General features: G+C 36.3%; 1 protein-coding gene across 1 annotated transcript in view; it reads left to right on the top strand.

Moving 5' to 3' along the window:
• Positions 1–25,043, top strand: part of Mapk1 (mitogen-activated protein kinase 1) — a 78,538-nt gene that overhangs the window by 30,925 nt on the left and 22,570 nt on the right. The window contains exons 2-6 of the mRNA XM_026401666.2: positions 7,664–7,846; positions 9,701–9,890; positions 18,951–19,067; positions 22,811–22,925; positions 23,182–23,313. Of these exons, the coding sequence (XP_026257451.1) occupies positions 7,664–7,846; positions 9,701–9,890; positions 18,951–19,067; positions 22,811–22,925; positions 23,182–23,313 (737 nt within the window). The remainder of the gene's footprint in view (positions 1–7,663; positions 7,847–9,700; positions 9,891–18,950; positions 19,068–22,810; positions 22,926–23,181; positions 23,314–25,043) is intronic.

Raw genomic sequence — 25,043 nt, forward strand, 5'->3', positions numbered from 1 at the left:
GGATTGAACTTAGCTGTACTCAACCACTGAGCCACATCCTCACCTCCTCAACCCTCACTGAATTGCTTTTACTGAAGCTGGCTTTGAACTTGTGATCCTCCTGCCTCAGCCTCCCAAGCCACATCCTCAATCCTCACTGAGTTGCTTAGCACCTCACTTTTTGCTGAAGATGGCTTTGAACTCGTAATCTTCCTGCCTCAGCCTCCCAAGCCACTGGGATTACAGGCGTGTGCGGATCCATTCATTTTTGACATCTGTTGAAATATTTTTTCTTTTATTAAATATATCTTTTTCTCTCTTTTTAATGGTTTGAATCTTAAATTGCCCCCCCCCCAAAAAAAAAAAAAAAAACTCATGTTGAAGTCTTGGTCCCAGCTGATGACACAATTGGATGGTGGTAGAAACTTTAGAATGTGGAGCTTAATGGGAGGGAATTAGGTCACTAGGGGTATTATGACCATGAAAGGGATATTGAGACTCTGACCTCTCCTTTCTCTCTTTTGACTCCTGGCTGCTACAAAATGAGCATCTTCACTCTACCAGGAAGTCCCCATCATTATGTTCTGCTTTACCCACAGGCAGAAAGCAGTGGGGCCAAATGATTATGGACTGACACCATGAACCAAAATAAACCTTCCTTTCTACAGATTGATTTAATTTTTTAAATTATAATAGCACAACAAAATTCAACATCTTACCATTTTCAAGTAGCACTGTAAGTGTATCCATTGTCATGCAATAGATCTCTAGTACGTTTTCATCTTGGAAAACTGAAACTGTACCTGTTAAGTGCATCTACCTATTTTCTCCTCCCCTTGTCTTTGGTAGCCACCATTTAAAAAAAAAAAATTGATATTTATTTTTTAGTTGAAGTTGGACACAACACCTTTATTTCACTTGTTTTGTTTTTTTATGTGGTGCTGAGGATTGAATCCAGGGTCTTGCACATGTTGAGTTGAACGCTCTACTGCTGAGCCACAACCCCAGCCCAGTAACCATCATTTTACTTTCTGATTGTCTTGAGTGTAACTAGATACCACATGTGAGTAGAAACGTACAGTCTGTGTCTTTTATGACTGACTTATTCCATTTAGCTCATGGCCTCACAGTTCATGCATGTTGTAGCATGCGATAAAAAGGTTAACCTTATTCTTGTTTTCTTCTTCTACCTTTATTGGAGCATAATTGACAGATTAAAATTTTATATATTGATGGTGGTTATTTTTTGGTTTTGGTGGTTATTTTTTTTTTTTTTTTTGTACCAGGGATTGTTGAACCCAGGGCTGTTTAACTCACTGAGCCACATCTCCATCCCTTTTTTGTTTTTATTTTGAGACTTGTCTAGCTAAGTTGCTTAGAGACTTACTAAATTCCTGAGGCTTTCTTTGTACTTGTGATCCTCCTGCCTCAGCCTCCTAAACCATGAGATTACAAGCACATGCCACCATTCCCGGCTGATGGAGATATTTGATGTTAAGGATACATTGTGAAATGATTCCCATGATCAAGCTAATTAAAATATCTGTCACCTCTTTTCATGTATGTAGGGAGAACATTGATGGTCTACTCAGCAAATTTTATGTCTACAATACAGTGTATTAAGTACAGTCACTATGCTATATATTAGATCTCTAGGACTTATTTATTCTGCACAACAAACATTGTACTGTTTGACCAATGTCCTTCCACCCTCCAGCTACTGGCAACCACCATTTACTCTGCTTGTATGACTTTTTTAGATTTCCCATATAAGGAAACAACATGCAGTATTTCTGTGCCTGGCTTATTTAACTTAGTATAATGTTCTCTAGGTTCATTCATGTAATCACAAAAAAAGAAGGTTGTTGTTGTTTTTTTTTTTTTTTTTGGTACCTGGGATTGAATCCAGGGGTGCTTAACCACTGAGCAGTATCCCCAGCCCTATTTTGTATTTCATTTAGACACAGGATTTCACTGAGTTGCTTAGCACCTCGCTTTTGTTCCGAGACTCCTGCCTCAGCTTCCCAAGCCACTGGGATTACAGGCATGCACGACACCTGACCTCCCTTATGTTTTATTCTAGTTTTTTTTTAGGTCTTATGTTTAAGTCTTTAATTTATTTTGAGTTGATTTCTGTATATGGTGTGGGATAAGCATCAATTTCATTCTTCTATTTGTGAATATTTTATTTTTCCAGACCATTTATTTAAGAGACGCACAAAGATAATTTGACCATAAATGCATGAACTTTTTTCTGGGTTCTATTAATGTCTATATGTCTGTTTTCATGCTAGTACATGCTGGTTCCCTGCAAGCATTCCCCCCCCCCCCCGAGATTTTTAGTTATAATGCACACAATACCTTTATTTTATATATTCATTTTTATGTGGTGCTAAGGATCAAACTCAGTGCCTCACATGTGCTAGGCAACCGCTCTGCCACTGAGCCCCAGCCTCTTAAGGGTGTAATTGACAGGTAAAAAAAGCAATATATTTGCAGTGTACAATATGTTATGTTACATGTTGTGAAATGATCACCTTAAGCCAATTGATCTATCCATCATTTTACATACTTAACATTTTTCTGAAGTTGTCATGCCATACAACAGATCTTCAGAATTTATTAATCTTAACTGAAAGTTCATGCACTTTAATATTTCCTCAGTTTTTCCTACCTCCTATCTATACCATATTCCAATTACTATAACTTTGTGATGTGTTTTGAAATTAGGTAAGATGATACCTCTACTTTTGTTCTTTTCTTTTTTTTAATATTTATTTTTTTTTAAGTAGTTGGACACAATACCCTCACTTTGCCTATTTATTTTTATGTGGATCGAACCCAAGGCCTTGCATGTGCTAGACGAGCACTCCACCGCTGAGCCACAATCCCAGCCTCTCCCTTTGTTCTTGTTCAAGAGTCCTTTGGCTATTGGTTCCTTATAAATTTGGGGATTATTTCTGTGGAAAAAATTTTAAAAGGCCATTGAAATTTTCATAGGGGTTGTACTGAATCTATTAATTGCTTTGGATAGTATAGACATAGACATTTTAACAATATTAGTTCTTTTTTAATAAATTTTTAGTTGTAGATGTACACAATACCTTATTTATTTATTTATTTATTTATTTTTATGTGGTGCTGGGGATCAAACCCAGTGCCTTACACATGCTAGGCAAGTGCTACACCATTGAGCTACAACCCCAGCCCACAATATTGGTTCTTAACAGCCATGAGTACAGGCTGTCTTTTCATGTATTTGTGCCTTTGATTTCTTTTATCCATGTTTTATAGTTTTCAGCATACAGATCTTTTACCTCATTGGCTCAATTTATTCCTAATTATTTTATTGATGCTATCATAAATGGATTTATTCTCTTAATGTCTCTTTTAGCTTGTTAGTACATAGAAGCAGCTGATTTTTATGTTAATTTTATGTTTGCTACTTCATTTATTCTAACAAGTTTTTTTTTGTTTGTCACATCTTTAGGATTTTCTACATATAAGATCATGTCTGCGAGATAATTTAAAAATTTCTTTCCAACTTAGTTGCCTTTTATCTCTTTTTCTTACCTAAATTCTGTGGCTTACAGTCCTAGTACTACATTGAATACAAGAATTGGGAGCATTCAGCCCTTATCTTGTTCTTGATCTTAAAGAAAAAACTTTTCACTTCAAGTATGTTAGCTGTGAGCTTGTTATATATGGTCTACATTTTGCTGAGGTATATTCCTTCAATACATAATTTTGCAGGGAGAGTAGCAGGGATTAAACTCAGGGGCACTCCACCACTGAGCCACATCCCCAACCCTACTTTGTATTTTATTTAGAAACAGGGTTTCACTGAGTTGCTTAGCACCTTGCTTTTGCTGAAGCTGGCTTTAACTCAGGATCCTCCTGTCTCAGCCTCCCAAGCAGCTAGGATTACAGGCATGCACCACCGCACCCAGTTTGTGTACATAATTTGATGAGAGTTTTTATCATGTGAAGGATGTTGAATTGAATTAGCTTATTTTTTTAAGACTGGGTAATATCCATTATATGTATATACTACTTTTAATCCATTCATTGGCCAGTAGATATTTGGGCTGCTTTTACATCTAGGCTACTGTGCTTGATGCTGCCATCAACATGGGTATGTCATTATCTCTTAGAAATCCTGTTTTGAATTACTTTGGGTATATATATCCAAAAGTGAAATTACTAGATTATAATGCAATTCTATTTTTAATTTAAAAAAATTTAGCTGGAGATGGGCACAATACTTTTATTTATTTGTGGTGATAAGGATCGAATCCAGTGCCTCACACATGCAAGGCAAGTTCTCTACCACTGAGCCACAACCCCAGTCCTGTTTTTAATTTTTTGAGGTAGCTTCATCCTATGTTGTGCAGTGACTATACCATTTTATATTTCATGAACAGCGCATAGGCTTCCAAGTTTTCCCCATCCTTGTCAATACTTGGTATGTTCTGTTTTTCTCAATAGTGAAAATCCTGGTAATTGTGAGGTATTAACTCATTATGGTTTTGATTTTGTATGCTTCTTGGCCATTTGTGCCTTTTTTTTTAATGCAGAAGTGTGTATTCAATGTGATCCCTTATTTTTAGTGTTTCTTTTTTTAATGAACTGTTCTTGGATTCTTATGATAAATATTACTTGGTCATAATATTTTTTTATAATCACTAGTATTGGAGATTGAACCTAGGAATGCTCTACCACTGAGCTATATCTCAAGCCCTTTGTATTTTTTCATTTTGAAATAGGTTCTCACTAAGTTGCCCATGCTGGCCTGAAACTTGTAATCTACCAGGTAGCTAGGATTAGCCTTGCACCACCATGCCCAACTTGGATTATTGTTTTAATGTGTTGTGAAATCACATTTACTCATTTATCTTCTGATGTTCAAGCTTGTGCTTACAGAAAAGATTGATCATTAGTTTTGGTTTTAATTCTTTTGCATCTTAATTTATTTAAAGTTTGTTTGCCTTATAAGAATTAGTTAGGAAACTATTTTTTTTCTCTTTGGTTGATGAAACTCTTTTATTTTCTCAACTATGAACAATTTATTTATTAACCTTTGAATTTTTTCTTTTTGAAAAGAGCAAGTTTATCAGTTAAAAGGAAAAATATAAGTATCCTGAATTTGATCCATCCCCAAAACTCTATAATCACAAATCAGATTACAATCCCAAACTGCAACTATAAATTGTTTAAAAGACATACATTTTGGGGCTGGGATTATGGCTCAGGGGTAGAGCACTCGCCTAGCATGGGCGGGATCTGGGTTCGATCCTCAGCACTACATAAAAATAAAGGCATTGTGTGGTGCCCATCTAAAAATAAATAAATATTTAAAGATAGAATAAAAGACATACATTTAAATTACAGAACTGGGGCTGGGGATATGGCTCAAGCGGTAGCGCGCTTGCCTGGCATGCATGCGGCCCGGGTTCGATCCTCAGCACCACATACAAATAAAGATATTGTGTCCGCTGAAAACTAAAAAATAAATATTAAAAAATTCTCTCTCTCTCTCTCTCTCTCTCTCTCTCTCTCTCTCTCTCTCTCTCCTCTCTCTCTTAAAAAAAAAATTACAGAACTGTAGTGTGTCTTTAGTTGGGGAGAAGGGGGAGATGAGCAGAGATCCCAGGGAACAAAAACAATATTTGCTCTATCAAATTAATTTTTAAACACCCACTATTAAGAGGCACTGAAAAGTCCACTGTAAAAGATATGCCAATGAAGTATGTTTGCTAAGTATCAGAAGAGTAAAATATATAAAACAAAACAGAGAAACCCAAGGAGAGAGAGCAAATGTTGAGATGTTAATGGCTGGGGTTGTGGCTCAAGGGGTAGAGCTCTCACCTAGCATGCTTGAGGCACTGGGTTCAATCCTCAGTACCACATAAAAATAAAATAAAGATATTGTGTCCACCTACAACTAAAAATATATTTTTTAAAAAAGAATTAACCTCTTTGAGATCAGAACTGTGATGATTATATTAACCAAAAACTCAGCAAAAAGAAAATGGGGAGAGCAACAGAAACAGACCACACTCCATGGACAGGGTCACACCTTCTTTTGAAGTAGGAATGGCCTTCTAACTTAAAAGATATCAGTTATAGAATTGGGGTTGTAGTTCAGTGGCAGAGCACTTACCTAGCACATGAGAGGCCATGGGTTCAATCCTCAGCACCACATAAAAAATAAATGAATAAAATAAAGCTATGAGGGAAAAAAAAGTTACCTTATCAAAAAAAAAAAAAAGATGTCAGTTATTTCATCACTGAGTGTTCATGCAAAAAGAGAACACTGACCTGAAATCTTGTTGAATTATCATGTAAAGCAAATATGTGATTTGGCTACTGTTTAGTAAAACTAGAAATTTATTAAATTGAGTTGAAATCAAGTGTTTCGCATCTTTTTAAATTATTTCTTCATTCATTCATTCATTTTTGCAGTATGAGGGATGGAACCCCAGGGCTTCATTCCTACCACTGAGCTATACCCCCAGTCCTTTATTAATCTCTCTTTTGTTGAAGGTGTGGTCTTTATATGATTTGCATTACCAAAAATGTTTTCTTTCCTAAAAATATGTATTCCCAATATTGAGTGAGCTTGCTTAAACTACACATCCAAGTAGTGATTTTTCTATTTAAGGAAGTATATTTCACTTCAGAATATTCAGGAACAGTGTAAAGTATGTTAATGATATTGTGTGATCTTTGAAGCTGAATAAGTCAAGTTCCCTCCTAGAGCATAGTCTTATGGTAGATTCAGACAAATGCAGTGATTCTTAAAAGAGATTGATAAATATCGTTATAGAAGCACAAACTTCAGTCGAATAGTTGTTTTCTTGCCCTTACCCTGAGGAAACAAGAAACAGGGTTTTATTGCTTATAAATATTACTTCATTGCTTTGGTCAATAGGCCAGATATTGATATTTATTACTATAAAAAACTTTTATAGAAAATATTTCAATAGAATGTTGATTATGAAGATACAATACTCAAGGTTTAAATTCATCATGAAATTTTTATTTTTGCTCCTGCTTGGAATTATATGAAGTTGGATCTTAATTGGGCCCTGTGTTTTGGCTATGGAAATCTTTGTTGAAGTCTATTTTACAGGTTTTGTTGTAAAACCATCCCAACCTCCTGATTCCGTTTCTTGGGAACAGAAAAGAAATATGTCATTTTGCAATTAAGAGAAAAAGTATTGATAAAGAAGTAATCAAGGCATTTTCTTGGTTTGTTTTTGTTAGGGTTGAATAAATATGTAGTTGATCATTTGAACATTTCTGCTGAGTCAGAGGAATTTACTACAACAGTAAGCTCTTGTTTTGGAGGCAGAAGTGATTACTCTGATCAGAATGCAGTTGCTGTCTAAGATAGTGGGAAAATGATTTTGTGTATCTGGCATAAACCCATGTTTTGGGTTTATGAAAATGGGCATCCACCCAGTGAACAGGACTCAATCCTCTGTTAAGTTTGAATCCTCTGTTATTTTTTGTCATATTCTGTCAGTATATTTTCTCCCTACTTTGAGACCTTTTTTTGGATAACAGATATTTACACTGAATGATAAAATTTTAATATTTTACCAATTTATATTCTTTCCACCAAGAGATTCTGTGGACTGTTGTTAATGCCGTCTCTCCCTCCCCGCTTTTTTTCAAGCTCTGCCTATGATAATATCAACAAAGTTCGAGTAGCTATCAAGAAAATCAGTCCTTTTGAGCACCAGACCTACTGCCAGAGAACCCTGAGGGAGATAAAAATCTTACTGCGCTTCAGACATGAGAACATCATTGGCATCAATGATATTATTCGAGCACCAACCATTGAGCAGATGAAAGATGTGTATCCTTTTCTGGCTGTTAACTGACTCTACTGCTTAATCAACTTATTGAGTAAATATAACTTGAAATTCGCTAGATTTGTCAGAGTGAAGGAAAAATATATAAAGCACATTTAAGAGGAGATTGTAATCTACTTGCTATTTACCATAATGCTTGCATGATTTAATTTTTTTTTTCTGGTTTAATTTTTTTTTCTCTGACTGATTTTATCTTTTGTCAGAATTTATTTTAGTATCTCTTAGGTAAGTCTAATGTTTTCTTTGTTGGTTTCAGTAAAGACTTTCTTTAAATGTAGTTATGGAAAGTATTGGTTAATATAATTTCCAGTCATGTGTTTTCCGGTCAATGGATGGTTTGTTATCGTGGTAAAAAAGGAAAGGAAAAATCAGTCAAGAAAGAGGGTTCAACAGATACCGACCTAAGTCAAATCGGTACTGTCCTGATCTTCAACAGTGTCATCGCTCCTCTTTAAGTCTCCATTTCCTTATTTTTAAAGTGAAGTAACTGGACCTCATGATCTTTAAGGCCAACTCCACCTTGAAATTAATGTGAATAACTAGGACTAATATTAGAAATCTGGGTTAAGGCCAAGTGTGGTGACACATGACTATAATCCTAGCAGCTTGGAGACTGAGGCAGGAGAATCACAAGTTTGAGGCCAGCCTCAGCAATTTAGCAAAGGCCTTAAACAACTTAGTGAGACCTTGTCTTAAAATAAAAAGGACTAGGGATTTAGTTCAGTGGTAAAGTGCCTCTGAATTCAATCCCCAGTGCCAAAAAAAAAAAAAAAAAAAAAAATCTGGATTAAGCAAGATTACATATGAAAGAGGCATTAAGCATGCTAAAGGCTACTATAATATTCCTACCAATTTGTGGTTTACTCCTCCTGGGAACTGCATTTTACTGTTTCTAGGGAGCTCTTTACATTTTTAAATAGCTCTGTTAATAAGGTGTAGTGATATTTTAAGTGAAATGCCTCCCATTGCTACCATCTGTAGGTCCTACTTTATTTCTCTTTTGCCCTGAAAACAACCTTGCAGATGACAAGTTTTTACGTCCTGTGTCTTGAGTCCCATGTAGGGCTCGTCTAGCATGAATATGGGAAACAGAGAAGTATTTATGCAGAAATGAATTTTTTAAAATACAAAAATGAAATATTATGGTAAAGTTAAACAAAGGTTTCTGTAATTTAATTTCTGTAAGAAAGAAGGTAGCCATAGCTGTGCTTAGATACACAGCTAGATAAGAAAGCAAGAGAAGCAAAGCCAGCACACACCCCTTCTAAGCATAACTTCCCTTGGTCTTATTTATTTTTATAGGATCTTAACAGTAATCAAAGAATCAAAAAAAAGATTAAGACTGAGAGGTTTAGTTTCAACGTTTTTCTGGAGTTTTATTGTTGGTTTCTGAGGAGATGGGGAGATGGCACAAAGAAAGGAAGAAAAGAATAGTGACATTTATAAGTGGTTGCTGGGCCAAAGAAATGAAGGAGTGTATGATGCTTTTGGCCACCACCTACCCTCTCTAAACTTGAGTGGGGAGTTAATGATGGTAGACAATTTAGAGAACAAGGGAGTTGAGACTTAGATTAGGCAATATTTCAGTTTCAGGTCTTAGGGTCTGTAATCAGCCACATTATACAGGTATAATGCCTGTTTCCCACAGGACCTAGTCAGGGAGTTAACTATTTCAGATTTCTTCCAGAAAGGTACACTAAATTTTCTTCATTTTTCTCCTTTCCCTTGAAAACCTTATGGGCTATTTGGGAAGAGAACTGAGAGAGGGTGAATTTTGTTGTTAATGTTTTGTTAAGTTTGACCAGCTATTTGGTATTTACTTTAACCTGTCCAAACAGATATATAGTACAGGACCTCATGGAAACAGATCTTTACAAGCTCTTGAAGACACAACACCTCAGCAACGACCATATCTGCTATTTTCTTTACCAGATCCTCAGAGGATTAAAATATATCCATTCAGCTAATGTTTTGCACCGTGACCTCAAGCCTTCCAATCTGCTGCTCAACACCACTTGTGATCTCAAGGTCAGCCAGGTTATTTATTTTTAGGGTGATATGTATTTGGGGGGGGGGGACTGTTTCATATTTAAGATTATTCCAGAAAACACTTAGCAAAAACTTAGCAAAAAATACAAGTAAAAGGTGCCAGTCATCATCATCTCTATTCCATTCCTTCTTCCATTCCAGAGATAATAAACTATTAACAAATTGGTGTATTTCCTTCCAGTGTTTTTTGTGTTCTTTTATTACGTGTGCATTTTTGTATTTTTTATGTGTAAATAGTTATTGTATTATATGTTAACTTTTTAAATCGTTTTGTTCAAGCTTTCTATAAGAAACTCTCAGAAATCAGTATACAACTTAACTTTACTATCTTCTGTCCTCAGTAAGACCTTCCATAGAAGGAGTCTTTTATAGTTTTCAAATTTATATTGAAGATATGCACTGAAATTTATACCGAAGATATATACTGAAGATATACTGAAGATTAATATGGCAGAGAAATAAAAAGGGAGATCTACAGATGTCTTCAGTTGTAATGAAAGAATGGAAATTCAGACTAATAATATTAAGATGCAGTATTCCCTACATTGATCTACAGATTCAGTTCTGTCCCTATCAAATCCCCAGCACACTGTGTTTTTGGGTTTGGGGGGGGGGGTTGTTTGTTTAATAAGTTAATGGACGAATTCTAAAATTCATGTAGAAATTCAGGAGGCCAAACAGTCTTACAAAGTTAGAAGACTTGCACTTTCTGAAGACTCAAACTTTTTAAAAAAAAAATTTTTATATATAGTTGTAGATGGACAGCATGCCTTTATTTTATTTATTTTTTTATGTGGTGCTGAGGATCAAACCCAGTGCCTCACACATGCTAGGCGAGTGCTCTACCACTGAGCTACTGCCCCAGCCCCAAGACTCACCCTTTTTGATTTCAAAATTTAATACAAAGTTATGGTAATTAAGACAGTGTGGTACTGGCCAAAGGATAGACAGAGTAGAATTGATAGTCAATAAATAAATCCCATGTGTCTGTGGTCAGCTGATTTTTGACAAGGATATCAAGACCTCTCAGTAGGGAAAGAATAATCTTTTCAACAGATCATGCTGGGACATCTGGATAGACACATCAGAAGAGTGAGAATGGATGCTTCCTTTGTACCTGTACAAAAATGAACTCACAAACAGATCAGAGACCTAAATTTAAGAACTAAAACATGTAATACTGTTAGAAAACACATGAAAAAATCTTTTTGATCTTGTGTTAGAGCTTCTTAGACATGACACCAAAAGCATAAACAACAAAAGAGAAAAAAGTTGGATTCCATTAAGTTGTGAAGCTTGACCTATAAAGTAATTCATCAAGAAAGTAAAATGACCTGAAAAATAAGAGATACCATATACCTAATAAGGGACTTATAACTAGAATATAGTCAACCCCTATATATTATAGGTTCAGCAACCATAGGTTCTGCAGCCATGGATTTAACCAACTATAAATAGAAAATATTCAGAGAATAAAACACATCTGTACTTACATCAGCAAACTTTTTATCATTTCCCAAGCAATATAGTGTAACAACTATTCAATGTTTATATAGCATTTACATCATGTTAGATATTGTAAGTAATCTAGTGGTTAAAGTACATGGGATGATATTTGTATGTTGTATGCAAATATTATGCCATTTTATGTAAGCGATTTGATGAGCATGTGTTGGTTTTTGGTATCCTTGGGGTCCTAGAACCAATCACATACCAGATACCTAGGGATGACTATATATGAAGAATTCTTACAGTTCAATGATAAAAAGATAAATATCCAAATTGAAAATGGGGAAAAGATCCTAATAGACCTTCCTCTGAAAAAGATATTTAAATACACAATAAGAATATGAAAAGATGCCTAACATCATTAATAGGAAAACATGCAATCAAAATCACAGATATCATTTAACACACATTAGGATGGCTATGATCAAAACAGAAAATAACAAGCATTGGCAAGGATTTTACTCCTAAGTGTATAACTGTCTCCAAAAACATTTGTTCGCCAATGTTCATGGCAATATTCCCTGTAGCCAAGAAGTGGAAATAATCTAGATGCCCAGTTAATAAAGGATTAATAAAATGTGATAGATCCATAACAATATACTGCAAAGGAGTTAAGTACTGGTAATGCTACAACATTGATGAATCTTTCAAACATTAAGGAAAATATCTAAGAAGTATACATGTAGATATCATTTTCTGGATTTCTGTCTAGTAGACATTCCTGTGTGAAGCTATGTTGGATCAGGGAGATAAGTATCTGCTCCTAAAATCTGAAAACTGATAAATCAGAAATCTGATAAACACATCATTATAATAATGTTATAACTGAGATAAAGGGACTGGTGTTGTGGCTCAGTTGTAGAGCACTTGCCTCAAATGAGTGAGGCTCTGGGTTCGATCCTCAGCACCACATATAAATGAATAAACAAAGGTATTGTGTTCATTTACAACTGAAAAAAAGGTTTAAAAAAATAACTGAGATACAGAAAAGAGTTATGTACAAATGCAAAGGAGAGAGATAACCAGTTCTGGTTCAATCTATGAGAGGTGCCAGGAAGAAGGTGGTATCCATGTCAGACCTCTGAGAATGGGTAGATTTTCAGTAGCTGGGTGGCCATATTGGGAATAGGATATTGTAGGCAGAAGGAATGATGGAAATAAAAAGTAAGGAATGAGTACATAAAACACTAAATCGTCTTCTGTGTGGTTGCAGCATTAAATGATAATAGGGAATTAGTCATTGGCTCTAGGGTGGAGAGGTTGGGTAGAAGTACGTTACAGAGAGCCTTCTGTAACTATCTAAGAAAGTCAGTGGGGACCTAATGCAGCAGCACACACCTATAATCCCAAAGACTCAGGAGGCTGAGTCAAGAGGGTCACAAGTTTGAAGCATCCTAGTCAATTTCTTGAGACTGCCTCAAAATAAAAAAATGAAAAGAACTGGGGAGGTAGTTCAGTGGAAGAGCACCCCTGGGTTCAATTTGAAGAAAGGAAAAAAAAAAAGGCAATGGGTTCCATAGTCAGACAGTTGGCTTATACACTGTCAAGGGATATTTGAAACCGAGTGCCCCACATTCAGTGAGATGTGGAGATTAAAAGTTGGACCATTGCCTCTTAGAATCCTGATATAGATTCTTAGACTTTCCACATGGGCTATAACTGTTTCCTTCTTTCTGGATCTGTGCACCTAAAAGCCAGTGAGTACAGTAAGATTGAAGCTGCTTTTAGGAATGGTGTTACTACTTCTTTAGCTCTTAGAGATTTTTGTTTGGAAAGTTGCAATGAGTATTTCCCAGTTGTTTTGTTTTTCCTTTAAATGTCTGACAGAACCCTACTAATACAGAATATTTTGAGTTTTGGAGATACATTCTCAGTTCTTTAGTATATAATATTTCTGGAAATAGTTTTCTCTTAATTTTGCTTGAAAATGCTCATCCTTAAGAATAAAACAAACAGAACAAGACTACTTTCTTTTTTTATCTCTTCACTGTGATTGGATTTGTCCTTACCTAGCCAGAGCCATTTTATCCACCTACTCACTAAAATTTATACCCACACTGATAAATGAGTTGGTCATCCTCATAAAAAAAAACAGGTATTATTTTCAAAACTGAATTTAACACAGAGAGTCAGAAACCCAAGAAAGTATTTTATATATTAGTACAATTTACTTGAATGTTTAAAGTGTGCATATGGAGTTTGTATCATGGATATAAATATTCAGGAGAGCATTGTACTCCAAAGATGACTGTAATGCCCATCTCTCAAGCCCCTATGCCTTACCTAACTTGTTATTTTTGGTCCTTTGGAATTTCTAAGCAGACAATAATGTCATTTCTTCCTTTATCCATTAATGTCAGTGTTACTAAAGTGTTTCCTACTCTTCAACTCTCAAGGTATCAACTATTCTTAGTGACTTAAACCTGTATCTTTTGACTGATACCAGACAAGGTCAATAGCAGTAAGTTTTCTTTTTGGTTTCTGAAAACACTTTGCATTTGTTATCTGAAGCCCTGAGGTCTAGCAGATGTTGACATTTTAGGATTCTCTGGGAGCCTTACTTATAGACCTTTTATTTCTCAGGGCCACAAAAACATAAATTAGAGACCTTAATTGGAGGTTCTTAGCATATTTTTAGTGTGACTACAAGGGAAATGGGCTATATTGATTGCACTCATTGTTTACTAGGCTGACCACACAGAAATCCCAATAGAAGTCATTGCAGCCCTTGTGATTCTGGATGTACCTATAAAGGAGTATTCTGGAGGATGCAAAATGAAACATGTCTTTGGGGCTTACTTTGTTTCAAAAAGTAGCCAGATAGAAGTCCTAATATTTATAGGTCATTTTATGTTTCTTATACCATATCTTATTACTATTTTATTTTGTAGTCTTAGCAGTTAGTCATTAATGCAATGTAAATTTGGTTAGTCTTTGGTGTTGTCATATTAAGATAACTTGAGAGGGAGAAAAAAATGACATGAACTTTCCATTGATGACCAGGAAGGGAGTTATAAAATCTTCAAGAGTCATAAACCCCACAACTCCTTTATTTTTAAAAATATATCCAGTGACATGGGAAACCTGCTTGTTCCTTGTCCTAAGTATAGGAGATACAAATGATAAAAATATGGTTCCCCTTACACCAGCTCACTTCTCTGAAGAATTGAACATTTTTCCTTTTTTTCGAATGGGAAACTAGATTCTGTATCAGGGTAAACCTCTGTTGAACCACAGACCTTTTAAAAGAATACCAGCTAATAAATGCAGGGGAATGATAAAATAAGAAACGTCTCCGTTTTGCAACCCCCAATGAAACAATTGACTGTATATCATTGCCTTACTTTACTCTAATCCCCAGGTGGGCTGTTACAACTTTTCTACTAGACCCCTCTTCACCTTTCCCCTATAGCATATCCAAATCTTTAGTCTACTATTAATTTACTATCTACATGCTCCATTCCCCACCAAACTGCTGTGCCTTTCACCTACCCCATTGGGGACTTAATGTTTCATGATCTCACTTAATGGCTTTCAGACCAGATTTCTTGGGGAAAAGAGGGAAGAGCAATTACACATTTGGTTTAAATTTTAAAGAAATAGATATATAATTACATCATTCAGAGTGTTAGAGTAAGTTGTTTGCCTAGTGAGGATTTTTAATTCCACTTTTTTATTTTTTCCTTCTTCCTTAATATTGCCACATTTAAAATATAATTTTATTATCATTATTGTGATATTATAAGCCCTGATATTTTTAAAAGATATAGTGATTTATATATTATGAAAAATAGTCATTACTAGAATCTCTGCACATTAATCCACCTAGGTTGTGCTTCTCAAAAACATTTCAGGTAAGGCATTTTTTTCATCAGATATTGTATGTTCACATGTGTAACAGGAATAAAAAGTAAATCAAGTACTGCCATTTTCTAGGGACATACATACTAATGGGGAAAACAGACACTTAACACAGTTGTTTATTATGGATTGTAATAGTATACTTATAATATAACTCTAACCAAATAGTATGGGAGTTCATAAAATTAAGCAGTTAATTCTTGGTGGTGGTTTTATTCCTAGGAAACTCCTCAGAAGAGTTTTCATGTAGGTATTTAACTTACTGGAATGGCATGGATAGGGCCCACAGGTGAGATGATATTGCTTAGTCAAGAAAAGGGAAATAGGTGTCAAGTAAATTAGAATCAAAAGTAATGGTGAGAGATAAAAACAATGTGGAAGTTAGATTGGTGAGAGTTCAAGAGTAGTCTAAAAGTTTTGCTTGAAGAGTTTGGTCTTTGGGCAAGAGTTGTACCTCAGTGGTAAAGCACTTTCCTAGCACATGTGAGGCACTAGGTTTGATCTCAGAACCGCATAAAAATAAATAAAATAAAGGTATTGTGTCCATCTACAACTACAATATTTTTTCTTAAAAGAGAGTTTGGTCTTTATTCAAGCCAAAGGCATGACTTATTTAGAAATAACACTTAATGTGAATTTTTATCTAAATCTACACAAATTAACTACAATGGCAGTTGAGATGTAGGAGAAGTAGCCAGTTCAAGAGATGTTTTGGAGAATTCTACCCTACCTTGCCCCCTCTCTGCCCCTCAAACATGCCCAGCTGTTTCTTCTCTAGGACCTCGTTCTGGCTTTCCCAGGTCTCCTCAGGGAAGCATCTCTGCAGTATTCTAGAATCATTTTATATATATCTTCATTAGGAAGTGTCTGTCTCATTAACTCAGCACAGTACCACTGTAGTTACTCTTGCTCTATGACAAATCACCCCAAAACATAGTGACCTAAAAGAGCAATGATCATGTATTGCCTCATAGTTTTCTGTAGGTCCAGAATTCAGTCAAGGTGCAGCCCAGGGATGCCTGGTTTCTCTCCAGTATCTGGGTCTTTGTCAAAAGATAAGATAGGGTGTAAAATCATCAGTTATATGCTTGATGGTAATTGGTGCTGCCTTTTGGCTGGGATGTGTACCCAGGCTTCCTCTTGTGGGTAGAGGGTTCCAAGTACCACAAGAGGGTCAAGTAGAAGCCATATGTCAGTTCATAATGTAGACTCAGAAATCACACAGCATCACTTTCACTGTATTCTATTGGATCAGGTGCTTAGAGGTTCACTCAGATTCACAAGAAGAGCTAGACCCGACATCTTGAAACAGGTTCAACCAAAGAGCTTAGAAAAAAAGGATAGGGAAAGCTGGGATATAATTCAGTGTTAGAGTGCTTGCCTAACATGCATGAAGCCCTAGGTTTAATCCCTAGTACTGCATAAAAACAAAGAGGAGGAAGAAGTACAATGGGGTGGGTTATATTGGCAAGGCAGTGTCTCTCTCTCTCTCTCTCTCTCTCTCTCTCTCTCTCTCTCTCTCTCTCTCACACACACACACACACACACACAGAGTTACTCATAGCATTCATTATCCTTGTCTTCATAGATATTAAAGAATCTTAACAAGCCTTCTAAAATACAACTTCCATCTTTCCAAAGTCCTAGAGGAATTTAGAAACATTCACTTTAGTACTTAACATTATTGATCTGCGGATTTCATACATTTTTTTAATCTATGCGGGATTTGTTATGTGATTTGAGAGAAACTGGATCACACATACATTGAAAAGTTCAAGCCAGGGCTGGGGTTCTGGCTCAGTGGTGGAGCACTCACCTAGCATGCATGAAGCACTGGGTTCTATCCTCAGCACCACATAGAAATATTGTGTCCACTTAAAAATAAAAAAGTTCAAGCCACAGAACTAGGATGAATTAGCAATAGTCCAACATGGCAAATGAAGACTCAGCACTCTTCAGACATGGAAGAAATCAGTCATTCATTACTTCTGTTTGTTGGTTCATGTTGCTAGTGAGTGTTGTACTGGAAAAACTTCCTGCAGTTTGCTTCAGAGGAATTGGTAGAAAAGGCTCAAAAGAAACAAATGAGATTCAGATATATTGAAAGCCTTCAGATGGTCAAGCAGAATTTAGAATTCAAATATGTTCCCTCTCGAGCTTATGACTGAGGCTAGGATGTTGCTCAGTAGTAGAGCACTTACCTAGCATGTACAAGGCCTTGTGAAAGCTCATGGCTGTTCCTCAGCTAGATCTCCTTGAGAGGCCTGTGACTATTGATGAGTCTAATATCATTGGCAAGGAGGCCATCTCTGAGAAGAGAGTCCCAGGATTTACATTGAAGGTTACGTAGATTGCAAGAATGCAGACTGGAGTTGATCAGAACTACAGAAGACAATATTTCTCACCACTTCACCATGTGAGAGTCCATATGGAAAGTAATATGTGGAAGAGTCACTGGAACAGCAGATGTGCTGTCTGCTCCTTTTAGTGATGCAGTGACAGTGTGTCAAAGACAGGGAAATTATGCAATTCAGATGGGCGTTTCCTTGGATGCTCTAGTTGAAGCAGGCAAGAGAGCCTATTGCTACTACTGACAATGCGGGACAATGTGGGATGACCAGAGGAAGATATTTGTGAAGTAGGTGAGATCTTTCCAAATCTTTCAATTATTGAGGCACTCATTTGTGAGATATCTATAAACAGACTGCTATTCTGCTAAACTCCCATGTCCTACAGATGTCTCTTAGATTTGTCCCTTCTTCGTTGACCCTATTATCTCTAGCCTGAGTTTGGGCCCTTGTTTCTTAGATGATGTAGTAAGCTTCCATATTAATCTATGTCTTCTTGGCTACCTTCTCCTATATTCTGGCCCATCTTTGTTAACTTGTCTCTCTTGTGTCTATGTGTCTATCTCCTTCCTCCCTCTCTTTCTCTTTAGTTTCCCAGAGGCCAAAGAATTAAAATATCCTGCATTTATGGATCAAATACATTATGTTTATATACATTAGAGTTTGATGAAATAGCTAGTCCCTAGTAACAGCACGGTATTAGATGGCGAGATGATGAAAGTCTAGGAGGTGCTTCTGAGAGTGAGAACAAAATGAGAAACTGGGTGTCTTTTTAAAAAGAAAATAATATATCTTCCATACATGAAACTTTTGAAGCTTTAGAAACTTAAAAAACTTTTTAAAGATTTGATTACATGAAAGGGGAAGGAAGTGAAAAGAATCTTGAGAAATACCAACATTCTTGAACTAAGTAGAAGACTAATAGGAAATGGAGCCTAAGAAAGATAAGTCCAGTGCTCATTAAAGAGTTCATCACAGGAGCTCTAGTAGTATGGGGCTGAAAAAGGATTCTAGATGGATTTGATGACTACCCAAAACAATTTGTCAAGTACCTAAGCAAAATTGCTGTGTGATAAGCAGATAATGAAATTGACTATTAAAAGGCCCTGTAACCTGTTTCCTAATGTTTAGCACATGGATAGTCATCGCTACTTTTCAGGTTATTGGAAGGATTAAAAAATTCCCAGCAAAGTGTCTGACACAGTGTGATAGCAAGTACTTATTATTACTGTTGTCTTTTTTTTTTTTTACTTTTAATGTTATGTTTTGATGTCAAGCTGATTAGAATTTCTAATAATGGCATGTCACTTTTTTATCTTAGATCTGCGACTTTGGCCTGGCCCGTGTTGCAGATCCAGATCATGATCACACAGGATTCCTGACAGAGTATGTAGCCACACGTTGGTACAGGGCTCCAGAAATTATGTTGAATTCCAAGGTAAGGACCTGTTTGCATAAAAAGAAAATCAGAAGTAAGAGAACTTTCTGAATGTGTGACTGTAAGCCTCCCTTTCCATCCTCAACTTGGGTTAAGCCTTGTCCTGTCTGACCAGCCCACATAGGCCCAGAGCCAAGGTGCTATCTTAATCTCTTCTTCAGCATTGAATTCCTGGACATTAGAATTTGCCCTCTCCATCTCAGCTGAAGTATTGCTGGCCTGATGAGAGTCAGAGGGTTTCATCTCCAGTCACATTTACCATAAATGGTCTGTGTTCCTCACCTTGGTTCATCCTCCAGCAGTCCTTTCTGTGGCAACTTTCACACCTACTGCTGCCAAGGCGCAATCAGGCTGTCTTTTTTCAGAAGTTACGGTAATCTGTATTTCTGTGAACACAGACTAGGGCTGTCCTATAAAAGTCAGATATATCTTAATGAAAAATGTCTCCTCAGCAAAATAATAGTATGATTTATTATTCTTTCCATTTAAGAACTCTCATGGAGTCTTTCAAAACTATATAGAGTCCTGCTTCCAAATGAAATATTTCCTCTACATCTCCCAAGTGGCTAGGGAGAGTACATGGAGGTTTTATAAGAAATCTGTTGACAAGGCCTGTCTCTTGGTCATAAGAAACGATTGAATGCATTTACAAAAGCCAGAAAAAGTGAGCTGGGGTTGAGGCTCAGCAGTACAGTGCTTGCCTGGCCAGCGTGAGGCTCTCGGTTCGATCCTCAGCACCATATAAAAATGGATAAAATGAAGGTATTGTGTCCAGCCAGAACTAAAGGAATAAATTTAAAAAAAAAAAAAAAGGAAAAAGTGAAATATTCTTAGTTAGAATTAGGAATCAGTAGGCAAAATTGAGGGCAGCTATGGGAGATTAGGTTCAGTATTTTTAACATATTATCTACAAATAGTATGTGGAAAAGTTTTCAAAATTGGATAGTATAAATAGATCTGACATACTAGCTATACCTAATATCACAGGATTATGAGATTCTTAAAGAACAAGAAAATATAACATGAAGAAAATAATATGAATTCATATTGGGCATTGTGTGTAAGGCCCAGCAACCAGAAATAGTCCTGAGAGGCTTAGGAAATGAACAGGTCTAATTAGCTTGTGGGCTCCATTGTCTTCCTCCATTCTTTATGTGTAGAGATAAGCTATTAAGTGCTTTTGTGAGGAAATGGAATTTGTTTCCAGCAGATATTCTTGATATCCTACATTTTTTCATTATAAAAGCAAAATTCCACTAAAAGAAATTGTATCATAATGAAGGATTTGGTGTAACAGGTGTTCCAAAGAAGAAAATACTGTGTTGATTCTCTTGTAACTCTGTATTACAAATAATCCCACACACAGGTTCGTTCTTTGATGGGCCACATGACAGCCATTCCAGACAAGGATCATTGGTATGCAGTGTACATTACTGGTTGTAAAAGACAGTGGTTGGTGTGGTAGATCTTTATCATGGTGGCTTCTTGATCTTGAGTGTCCTATACTGCCTTCATTTTTTGGTTACCATCCATGGGGAAGTAGCCCAAAATGGTAGGGTTAGCTCTGTGTTCTTCCAAATGCCCAACACTCCCTTCTACTTGCAGAGTTACTACAGTGAAAACTGTAAAATCTTTATTTGCAGCATCTTTAGCCCCTGGGAATGTTCCTTCTAGCAGTGTATTCACTTTTTTCTTTTTATTAACTTAAAAAATATTCAGACATTTTTAAAAATTGAAAGTACATTGAACACCTATGTACCCTTTACTTTGATCTACCAGCTCTTAACATCTTGCCATCTGTTTTTTTTGTTTTGTTTTGTTTTTTAATATCTGAGCTTGCAACAACTAAACATCTTGCCATCTTCTTCTCTCCCTCCCTCTCTTTTGTTTCTCACTCCTCTCCCTTCTTTTTGACATGCCATCTGACACTTCACCAACACCTTATTTCCATACCATTTGGGGCATTATTAATACCCCGAAAAACGGAATGCTCTTCCCCACAGCCATGATACTTTAGCATATCTAAGATACCAACATTAATTCAGTGCCATTTTTTTGAAGAATGAAGATCAATTATTTTGCAGAATGCTGTGCAATTTTGGGTCCTGGATTTTTGGCACAAATACCACAGAAGCAATGTTGTATTCTAAGTGCCTAGTATCAGAAGGCACAGCTGGTTTGTGCCAAATAATTGGTAATGGTCACATTGCTCTTTTGGTTAAGATGGTATCCTCCAGGTCTCCACAATCAGATTATCATTACCCTCTTTATAATAATAGTTTGTGGGGAAATAGTTTGTTTAAAGTTGTCTTCTTCTTCTTCTCCCTTCTCCTTCTCCTTCTACTTTTATTTTGCTTATTTTTTTTTTTAATGGTGCTGGGGATCGAATCCAGTGCCTCACATGTGCTAGGCAAGCACTTTCCACTGGGCCACAACTCCAGCCCTAAAGTTGTCTTCTTTATCAGACTTGAACCTGGTATTCTTATCATTCATTGATGATTTTATAACTGTATGATTTTGTTTTAGTTATCTCCATTTATTTATTCTATGATTTATTATCCATCTCTACCGTTAAGTGTTTTTGTTCCAGATTTGGCAGGTAAGAGCTGCTTTTGACATTCCCACTAGCATCAGGTACTTCCTTGCTTTCTGGCATTAGATGCTCTGGGGTCACCTTGTACTTGCCCTGCCCCAGACCTGGAGCAGCCATTTCTCCCTTTTTTAGCTATTTATTTTTTTGTGTGTACTTTCAATATTTACCTTTGTTTAGATTTGGCCCAAAGCAAAAACTATTATAGATTATAATAATTTTAGACTTATTTTTAAATTCAGACCCATCTTATCATAGCTATAAATCTTATCACTGTTTTTTTATTTGATTTTCCAAAAAGATTTCATTCTTAACCTAAATTTTCAACTGTTTGACTTAATTTTTTTTCTATTATTATTTCTACAGTTCTCCTGCTTATCACCAGAGGCAACTTTTTCTTTTCATAAAATTCAGCTTTCATTCCTTGGAACTTTTTGTTGTTGTTGTTGTTTGATACTATTATGATTTAGACAGAATTCATCCATGACTTTGAATAGACTTCCTTTAAGAGAAATTTTATAACTCAGAAAGGAGATGAGAATATTGGAGGCAGCACATTCATTTTTCCCCCAGAGATCACAGTTTTTCAACCTGATGTTTTCGTTTTTGTTTTTTCAGTGCTGGGAATCAAACCCAGTGCCTCATGCATGCTAGACAAGCACTTATACCACTGAGCTGGACATCTCCTAGTCCTTTCAACATGATGTTTTTTAATACGATTTGCAAGATGGCTAGACATTCTGAGAGTACCACAATGATCTTTCTTTTGAGTTGACTTCCAAGTTTACAAAAATGAATAGATGGGCCAAAAATATCCTAAAACAATAAATGTTATGACTTTTTTCTTTTCCAGCTCCCATTATAAAAAATTTTGAATCTCTCTTTCAAATATTTTTTTAAAGGACTGATGTATACTTTTGAAATTCCAGTTTAATGATAATATAGAAAAAAGAAATTTAAGTGATCTTGGTTGTTTGGCATCTCATAAGAAAGCCAAATTATTATTTGCTTTTTCAGTGTTGTTACTCAATTTTAGAATCAAAGGAGAATCTCAAAACTCTTAACAGCCATGTGCCTGTCACATAGGGAAATCTCAACATGTTGTTTGCAACAGCAGATATCATTCTTAGCCTTTTCTCCCTTTCTGCTGCAGGGCTATACCAAGTCCATTGATATTTGGTCTGTGGGCTGCATCCTGGCAGAGATGCTGTCCAACAGGCCCATCTTTCCAGGGAAACATTATCTCGACCAGCTGAACCACATTCTGGGTAAGGTTCCTGAGCACAGTTTACATCAAAGTCACATCATTAACTGTAAAAGAGTTCTGATAATTGAAACCTATGATAGACATGAGGTTTTTATCTTCTCTGATTTAAAATGTTAAAAATCTTTTTCATTAAGAAAGGTAAGGTTGGTGACAAGAAGACATAAAGTAGTACCAGGGTTCATTCTGTCCCATAGCTGGTGGTGTGCAGTTGTTTGTTTTAATCTTGGTAATTAACAGCTAATTATTTTATCCATTAGGTATTCTTGGATCCCCATCACAGGAAGACCTGAATTGTATAATAAATTTAAAAGCTAGAAACTATTTGCTTTCTCTTCCACACAAAAATAAGGTGCCATGGAACAGGCTGTTCCCCAATGCTGACTCTAAAGGTAAATTTTACTTTGATTGTCTCCCCGCCCCCCAACCACTGGCTTAACTTCATGTTTGTCTGTTTGTTGTATTTGTTAAAGTGGTAGGTCACTATCCTAAAAAAATCAGCCTATGGCTCTTGGGTAACTCTTTATTTAAAAAGTGTTTCTTCTCATACTTTATTGCCCACCACTCCTGCCTTGCTGAGATGGAATCCAGTGTCTGAGTCAGGCTAGGCAAGCACTTTGCCACTGAGCTATATCTCCTTTCTGGGGATGACTCTGGTTTTCTACCTTTTGGTTTCTCTGCTACTTTTTAATTTTGATTATGTTCACATCTTCAGGGCTCAGAAAGCCTAGGAGCCTACAAAACAAATTACAGTTGAATATCTCTTACCTAAAATGTTTGGGATCAAAAGTGTCTGGGATTTGGATTTTTTTGTGTGTGTATTTGCATAAATATGACAGATATCTTGGAGATGAGACCCACATCTAAACAGAAAATTCATTTATGTTTTAGTACCCCTTATACACACGGCTTGAAGGTAATTTTATACATTATTTTTAGTGCGCCTGTACTTTGAGATTTGTCACACAAGATCAGTCAGGTGTGGAATTTTCTACCTGTGGTATCATGTTGGTGTTCAAAATATTTCAGATTTTGGAGTATTTCAGATTTAGGAACAGAGATTTTCAACCTTATAATCTTTTTATCTTCTCATTTGGTTTTGTTTGTTAGGGGGTTTTTTTTGGCGGGGTGGGGGGGGGGGGCAGGTTTACTGGGGATTGAACCCAGGGATGTTTTGCCACTGAGCTACATCCCCAGCTCATTTTTATATTTTATGTAAGACAGGGTCTCACTAAATTGCTGAGGCTGGCTTCAAACTTGCAATCCTCCTGCCTCAGCCTCCCAAGCTGCAGGTATTACAGGTGTGTACCTCATCATTACCTGACTCTTTTGATAATTTTTAATGTCGGGTAAATTGGAACATAATTCACACAAAGTTCACACTTTTTAGTTGTTCAGGCTTCTGAGTTTAAACAAATATATACTTTTTTTTTTTTTAAGTTGTAGATGGACACAATTCCTTTATTTTTATGTCATGCTGAGGATCAAACCCAGTGTCTCACATGTGCTAGGCATGTGCTCTACCACTGAACTAGGACTCTAAACCCCACCAAACGTATACTTTTAAGTTAACCACTACTGCAATCAATATATGGAATAGTTCCATCATCACTAAAAGTGTCCTGTGCCCTCTTGGGGTCAGTTTTTTCCCCAGTCTCTGGCAGTCACTGATCTGATGTCTATCCCTATAGTTTTGCCTTTTCTGTAATGTTATATTAATAGAATCATAGAGTATGTGGCCTTTTGTCTACATTCGGCTGGAAACATTTGAGATTTAGAAAGCATTTGAGCATCTCATTATTTATCTTACTCTTCACCAAATGGTGCTGGAACAATTAAAGACGATCATGTGCAAAAAGCAAAACAACAATTAAAAATCCCTAAAATTGGAACTTAGACCTAAATATAAGACCTAAAATGCCGGGTTTCAGTTCTTATGACTAAAAAGCTCAGGGGTCACTTCAGTTGAACTGGGCTAACTGGGCTGCGCAAAATAACCACACAAGAGACACAGATACTTTTTTCTTTGGGGTAGCTGTGACGGCTCCTCTGACCTTAAGGGTCTGCAGGAAGAGAGAGCGAGAGCATGCACTGACCCCTTTTATTGAGGAGAAGCTATTCA

The sequence above is a fragment of the Urocitellus parryii genome, chromosome 3, assembly GCF_045843805.1.
Source record: "Urocitellus parryii isolate mUroPar1 chromosome 3, mUroPar1.hap1, whole genome shotgun sequence".
Classification (NCBI taxonomy): domain Eukaryota; kingdom Metazoa; phylum Chordata; class Mammalia; order Rodentia; family Sciuridae; genus Urocitellus; species Urocitellus parryii.